General features: G+C 38.8%; 1 protein-coding gene across 2 annotated transcripts; it reads left to right on the forward strand.

Moving 5' to 3' along the window:
* Positions 1-3343: 3343 nt before the first annotated feature.
* Positions 3344-4817, forward strand: LOC104966967 (mast cell protease 1A-like). Of its 2 annotated transcripts, XM_010796327.1 has the most exons (5): positions 3344-3537; positions 3607-3757; positions 3890-4022; positions 4246-4497; positions 4590-4817. In XM_010796327.1, the coding sequence occupies exons 1-5, from the start codon at positions 3477-3479 to the stop codon at positions 4743-4745; spliced, it is 753 nt and encodes a 250-aa protein (XP_010794629.1). In that variant the 5' UTR covers positions 3344-3476; the 3' UTR covers positions 4746-4817. The 2 variants fall into 2 exon arrangements, with proteins under 2 accessions (XP_010794629.1, XP_010794628.1); XM_010796326.1 differs by having other exon boundaries at positions 3344-3757.
* The last annotated feature ends 3026 nt before the right edge of the window (positions 4818-7843 follow it).

Genomic DNA, 7843 nt, shown 5'->3' on the forward strand with positions numbered 1-7843 from the left:
CATATCTCTGGCCCCCCTCGGTCGATTTTTGATGATTCAACACCTCTTTTGAACCATTAGAGCCAATAGAATCGAAGAGGGAGGTTCCTAAATCCACCACACGTAACCATTCAGGAGTGAGAGTGATGCGCATGCAGTTTGCCCAAACCAAAAGCTATGTTCGCTCTGAAAACTGAAAACTAGGCTTATTGCCATAAATAATGATGATGGATTTTTATCAGTAACATTTCAAGTGACACAGACCCACTTGGATTTAACTTCAAGCAGCGTTTGATCGTTTTGATGACATTGGAACACAACTTATTGATCAGAAAACAGCAAAAGGTAAGACATTTGCCGTTTGCTCCGCAAAATGGACACACAAATTCAACACGAAAATGAACCTTCGCAATGTCCTTTGGCAATTTTTTGGCATGCCAAAGATTTTGCCACTGCTCACAAAGTTGCTGCCGGAGCCTGAGAAACTCCACCGGCGGTCATACGATGCCCTCACGAATGGCCCGATGTTGTTACGATCAGAGCCGAATTTGAACATTTCCTTTATCGTGTGTCCGTCTGGTGTCAATTTCCAGACAGTGTGACAGGGGCTTAAAGGAGCATCAAGAGAAGCTAGCATGGCACAATACATGACAATCCAAAAACAAGAGCAGTATTCACTCACCCCATCCAATAGAGTATTTGCGAGGTGTACACGAGGATCCTTCCGGAAAGGAAACTCTAGGTTCGCTATGTGGAAGATCGTGTTGTCTCTGTCGATCATGAATACTTCATTTTTTCCGTTGATCAACATCATGTACCTGCAGGAAGAGAGGACGAAACATTATGTATTTTAATCAGAAGGGAGCAAGGTGGGTTATTCATGCTGTGTTAAAGAGGAAGTTGTTAATCTTTTATTTTTTTCGGTCGAGTTTGAATGAAGTAGGCAGTGTTATATGAATCAGTCATTCAAACGAATCTTCTGTACGTAGCACTTTATAGATGGGAAATGTACCTGCAGGATTCTTGCTTTTGAATAGAATAAAATTGGGAGGGATGAAACCCTCTTTAATGGTCTCACATGCAGAGCACACAGCACACAGTAAAATGTGTTCTCTGCATTTAACCCATCCTAGTACCAGAAGTCTAGTACTAGGAGCAGTGGCGAGCGATTGTACGGCGCCTGGGGAGCAATGGGAGTGAGGGGGAAAGGGGAGTGTCAGGTGCCTTGCTCAAGGGCAGCACGGCAGGGCAGGAGGTGAACTGGGACCTCTCCAAGTAGCAGTCCACACTCCATATTTTAAGTCTGGTCGGGGACTTGAACCGGCGACCCTACAGCTCCCATTCCAAGCCCCTACCGACTTCTTCATGGTCGAATGCAATTATTGTAAGTCCCTTTGGACAAAAACATTCAATTGAACGTAATATGATTACTTACAAGACAATTTAGCTAGTTCATCTAATTCAGTGAAAGAGAGAAACTTACATTCAAAAAGGTGCCTTTTATGCGATAAAGAAAATAGGTTTAAGAATATTTCCCTGCTTGAAGTTTTGTGAGTTTATTTTGTTTATTTATTAGACTGGAGAAACTTAAAGAGCATAGCAAATTCAACACTCAAAATCATCAAAAACTGAATATATCTGCAATGACAAGTTGGAAAATGTATTACATATATCCCAACCATGTACATAAATTAAATATAAAATGAGGAGCGAAAATAATTGGGATAATAACTTGATTCTATTCTATTACTTTTGTCGTAGGATTTCTTTATTATTTTCTTTGAAATTATCCTCAACTAGCATGACCCTTCATTAAGCAAAGCTGTGCTTGAATTCCATTCTTCCAGACAAACAAAGCTTTCTATAATTAGTTTTTATTTATTTATTTGGAGGACTTAATACAGTTATCACATTATAAAGCTGAATTGCTGAGCGCGAAGAAAACAACACTTGAGATTTGTGCTCCACTCAGTAACTACCAGACAACAGAGAGCGGGGATATCTCTAATGTGCAAATTGGTCAAATAAAAACAAGAGGTGAAGCTGTAAGAGCTTTTGTTTGCCTGAGGAGACGAGAAAGATCACCAAACAGATAGCTTCTAATTGCAACATAATATTAAAGCAACCACTTTTCCTTTTACCAAGCTGTGCTTTGTGGGAACCATCATTGCAAACTAAAAGCGTTCATGCGCATAACGACAGCTTTGCAAGAAATAAACACATAAAAAATGCCAACCTTTACCTTTTTAAACATTAGGAGGAATTTACTCAACAAATACTTACTAAACTTTTTACAGCCACAGGAATAAAATGCTTTATTCTAGGAATTGCAAACAAATTCAGTTTTTATTAAAAGCACACATTGCCAACACAAAAAGCCTTTACTTAAAGAGGCCCTATAATGCTTTTTGGGGTTTTCCTTTTGTTTTCGTGTGATGTATAGGTTTGTGTGCATGTAAATGGTCTGCAAAGGCTAAAATCATGAAGTTCCCACTAGAGCAGGGGTGTCAAACTCAATTTCATCGCGGGCCACATTAGCATTATGGTTGCACTCAAAGGTCCGGTTGTAACTATACATATATAAAAAATACATAATATATATGAAATAATGTATTATATTATATTATTGCCTCTGCATTGGATTATTATTGGATAGGGTAATAATTTAGTAATTAACTAAGTCTGAAAGCAGAAGTCCAGGGCAAATATTTGCAAGTCTCTTCAGTGCGCATGTCACAAAACGAGATGCATTGTGGGACATGTAGTTTATGGGCAACCTGCTTCTGTAAAGTGGCATGTAACCGTATAATAAACGTATTATATTCTTTGCAAGCTCTTGCGGGGCCACATAAAATGAAGTCGCGGGCCGGATTTGGCCCCCGGGCCTTGAGTTTGACACACCTGCTAGAGAGGGAGTTCCTCTCCCACACACTCCCCTCTGAAGCTTAACAAATCCAGCCTTTGCATGGGAGAAAAGACAGAAATAATATCTGCATGAATGTAAAAAATGAAAATAAGGTTTCTGTAAAATCCATTAAACAAAAGTGATTGATTGCAGTAGTTGTACAATCCATACTTTGTATTATTGGATTACACCGCTTTACACTGAAAGGGTTTATCTGTTATTTTGTCCATATCATTCTGTATAGTTACTTAATTTGGCTTCAGTGCAATTCAAAATCAAGTTAAAAGCCAAATTAAGTAACTATACAGAATGATATGGACAAAATAACAGATAAACCCTTTCAGTGTAAAGCGGTGTAATNAAACACAATACTTGTGCATGTGCTTCAGGGTGTGGAGGCCGCAGAACCACAGGCCTTATATTTACTGAAACATCTGCAACACTTCATGAGTTGTCATTTCTACTGTATACTACCACATGCAATCGTCACTTTAACACATTTAAAGTTTGCACAGGGTCGCTGACTGAGGGAACTGGTTTATGAAAGGGTCGACACGACACTCAAAGACAACAGGTTCAGTTTGCTGCAAGCATGAAGCACGCTCTGCACAGGATTCTGCTTCTTCAACTTCTGACAACTCTTGGACTTCAAGGTAATGTTCCCACATGTGGTTATTTGTCTATTTTCTACAAATGCAGTATTAACTCATCCTTCTTTTCAGCACTTGGTAGTGAAATCATAAATGGTGAAAAGGTCCCGGACAAGAAAATGCTGTTTATGGCCTCGGTTCAGAACAGCAGAAACAAACATATCTGTGGAGGATTCCTCATCAATAAAGACTTTGTGGTCACTGCTGCACATTGTGATGTTGGGTGAGTTACCTTTGCTCTTTCAATACTCAATGAATAATGTTATTGGACCAATCCAAAGAACCTTATTTTTGCATAACATGCAGCAGCTATTAATAAACACTACTGATTGCCTCCTGATGATCATTTGCTTAGGAATCCTACAAGTGTTGTTCTTGGTACCCACAATCTCAAGAATATTGATGACACAATGAGATACAGTGTGAAGAGATGCAAGCATCGATGTTATGATAAAGTTTGTGAGGGGTCGGACATCATGCTTCTCAAAGTAAGTAGAGTTCCAGTAATTTGATGTTCTGTTAAATTCACTTTTAGTCTCAACAAAACCGTTAAAACAACAAAGCATTTACATCAATACTATGAGCAGCTTCATTTTCAAGCAACTATTTTCAAGCTTGAGGTCTGATATGGGGATACGAAGTATCCTCTATCATACCTCTGTATTTTCTAGTTTTGTTCACTCATTTTCACTTGTGATTTTGTTTCTCCAGCTGTCCAAGAAAGCTCAACTGAACCAAAGATTGCAGCCAATTTCACTTCCAGAAACTGAGACTAGGATTGCAAATAGAGAAACGTGCAGTGTTGCTGGATGGGGCCTAACAAGTGTTGGTGACCCTGATGAGCTGCAAATGGTGAATGTGCCCATTGTTGACCTGGATGTCTGTAAGAACGAATGGCCTAACATGCTTCCTGAAAAAGTTATCTGTGCTGGTGGATATGGCACAAATAAAGGATTCTGTCAGGTATGCTTCCTTTCCTGTCATAGGGGTATGGTCTCATTATAAAAAGGTTATTAGAAAGAAAATGAACTAATATAGCTTCTTCCTCCTCACAGGGTGATTCTGGGGGTCCTCTGGTGTGCAACGGGAAGGCAGCTGGTGTTGTTTCTTACAACTGGGACAATAACTGCAGATACCCAAATAGGCCCAATGTGTACACAGATGTATCAAAATTCCTTCCCTGGATCAGAAAGATGATGAAGGATTGTTAAATGTAACAGATCAACATACTCTTATTGCACTGTACTGGCTCCTTAAATGTCATCTCAAAACTTGAAAAATAAAGCTTTGTTCATAACAAACATTGTTGCTTGTCAGTTCACCAATATTATATCAACATGTACATCTACATATGTTGCATCTGTTGTTCACCTTTTTCAAACACAAAGGGTCATGTATTCTCTTGAAAGTAAAGCCAGTTTTGTATCACATGTAGCTAACCGTGTTGGTAATGTTGCACAAAGAAACTTCAAATCCACTTAAGCTGGTTTGCATTTGTCATCCAAGATGAGTTAACATGTTCACACCTGACCCTAATGAAANGTTGTCTTTGGGTGTCGTGTCGACCCTTTGATAAACCAGTACCCTCAGTCAGCGACCCTGTGCAAACTTTAATTGTGTTAAAGTGACGATTGCATGTGGTAGTATACAGTAGAAATGACAACTCATGAAGTGTTGCAGATGTTTCAGTAGATATAAGGCCTGTGGTTCTGCGGCCTCCACAGCCTGAAGCACATGAATTATGTGAACAGCACGGCTGAGTTTTCACATGGTCAACAATTTATTCTATACAACATTTGATGTAATTTGCTTGAAGTGATCCTTTTTTATCTATTTAAATATCAAGTATCGTGTTTTTTCTGAAAATGTTGGGATATTCTTGTCACTGTTTGGATAATACTTATCCTTAATGTGACTAAATAAGCTTTAGTCACATTTAGTTGGATGAAATATGTGAAAAATAATCAAAATTGTATGGACCTATTTCACATTTGGGCTGTTGTCTTTGTATTACTGCGATGTTGCACTATAAATAAAACAAGTTGCTATAACCACAGTTTCCATCTCAAAGTCTGAGTGTCAGTATTATCACAGTCAAGTGTGAAGATAATTCTCTGAAAACATGTCAACACTGACTGACAAATAATCTAAAAGAGCATTGTGGCTCATTAGTCAGTGTTTTACCAAAATGTGTTATAGATTAGATATGTTCTTAGTAGCTTTCACTCTTTTGAAGTGTAATTTGTTTGCATAAAACCAGCTTTTTTTTGTTTGTTTAAATTAATGCTGTCAAAATTATCGCGTTAACGGCGGTAATTATTTTTTTTTTTAATTAATTGCGTTAAAATATTTAACGCATTTAACGCATGTGCAGAATGGCCCGTCCCATACATCCCACCAGTAGCAGCGCCAGGGTATGGCTGGGGTAGGCGACACCCATACCAAGAAATGGCTTAGCCCCAACATGAAAAATAATGTTAAAGTAACCAAAATAAAGTCCGCCAACTCGCGCCGAGAATTGCACAGACAGCAGTTAGTGATTTCAGTAGCCACTTGTCTGGAAATACCGAAGACAAGAAACGGTTTTGAAAACTTTTGTCACGTAGTGATCGTCTTCTCAATAGAATCAAGATAACGGCGTGGTGTTGTTGCAGGAAGTCCCGACGGAGAATACTTTTTGCTGTAGTACAGGGGTGCACATAACTGGTACGCAGGTTATGTGCGTAATCTGAAATGCGTACCGTCACTTGTGTCACAAAGCGCATTTGCGTTCGACGTACTTGTGAAGCTTTTCCAGAAGGCGGTTAGATCACCGGACGACAGAGTCGGCTGCTGTTAACGTCGGTCTGTACAACGGAATTGTGCCAAAACTACGCCAACCGGCTGCGGAGGGAGACTCCCCCCCCCCTTCACTGAGAACTGCGCTAAAACAGCTGATCACAACATTCACAATCTGTGGTCACGAAGTACTCCACTAGCCCCCCCCGTCGACTTTCCTGAAGTACTCCCCCGTTGATAGAAATCAACACGTAATGAATTAAGACCCCACAGTTTGATGATTGATATGTGTGTGGGCTGTCTTTCATTTTGACACACAGAAAAATGTTAGAATAAACATACGTTAACATTAACGTATGTTAAATGGATATATCCGCCTTCTTTCATTTATCTTTCCATTCCCACAACAATCATACTTGTCAACCCTCCCGATTTTCGCGGGAGACTCCCGATTTCATTGCCCTCTCCCGGTTTCCTCCCGGGAGGGTTGACAAGTATGATTGTTGTGGGAATGGAAAGATAAATGAAAGNATTGTATATATCATCAATATTTGATTTGAACTATAGCCTTTTTTTATTTATTAGTTTATTCCAATTATGGCAATTATTATAAAACAAAACATGTACTCTTTACACAGTTTTTTGTAGGCCATGATGGAAAGGAGGAGGGAGAAAATAAATCTAAATGCTTTCAATCAACTTGTTGACGATGGTAAAGGTGGCGAATACATTTTTAAGAACAAACAATAAAAAGGTCAGATTAAAGTAGTACTAGTCTCTTATTGTCGTTTGAGGTGCAGAGAATGTGACCAGCAACAACACCAGACAGTGTCAAGGGTTTGCATGAGGCCTTTAGTATCCAGTCAAAATATGTGTTTTATAGCACTGATACATCTGTAGCTGCTAAACAATGATAAAATCATTGAACTCTAGTTTCATAACTGCTAGTGTGGGTACCTCACTACTCAAATCTTTAGTTGGAAACTGTGGTGTCTGTGGTTCATCTAGATTGAAACGCCATGCAAAGAAATGTCTGGGTTGTATCAGATAAATCAGCTCTTTTCTTTCTTCTCTTTGGCTGACAAAGTTTATTTGACTCATAATAGTATGCACTAAAAGTGCAGCAATGTCCAAAAAGTATTCATTAATTAAAAAAATCGCGTGAATAAAAATGTCAGATACAAAATGAACATTGGGTAGATTATAGCAGATAAAAACAATTCAACCTATTGATTTAAAACTAGGGCTGTCAAACGATTACAATTTTTAATCAGATTAATCACAGTTTAAAAATTAATTAATCATGATTAATCACCATATGTCCAAAATATGCCATTTCTTTATGTATATTGTTGCTTACTTGCCAACCTTGAGACCTCAGAAATCGGGAGCATTTCAAAATGCAAAATAGGGCGGCGAGGGGGGGGTTGTGGATCGCCGGAGCTGTTAGATTAACATTAACATGCTTATTGTAGTTTTAAATTCAATGCCTTGCGGCCTGAAGCACCATCCCTGATGGAGCATATGTTTG

This window comes from Notothenia coriiceps, unplaced genomic scaffold (assembly GCF_000735185.1).
Source record: "Notothenia coriiceps isolate Sejong01 unplaced genomic scaffold, NC01 NC01_scaffold00037250, whole genome shotgun sequence".
Taxonomy (NCBI): Eukaryota; Metazoa; Chordata; class Actinopteri; order Perciformes; family Nototheniidae; genus Notothenia; species Notothenia coriiceps.

Excerpts from the sequence above, each read along its gene's own strand:
- LOC104966967 (XM_010796326.1), top strand. The coding sequence starts at position 3,477 with ATGAAGCACGCTCTGCACAGGATTCTGCTTCTTCAACTTCTGACAACT. Across the intron at positions 4,023-4,245 it reads CGGACATCATGCTTCTCAAA|CTGTCCAAGAAAGCTCAACT; the intron begins GTAAGTAGAGTT and ends TTGTTTCTCCAG. Across the intron at positions 4,498-4,589 it reads CAAATAAAGGATTCTGTCAG|GGTGATTCTGGGGGTCCTCT; the intron begins GTATGCTTCCTT and ends TCCTCCTCACAG.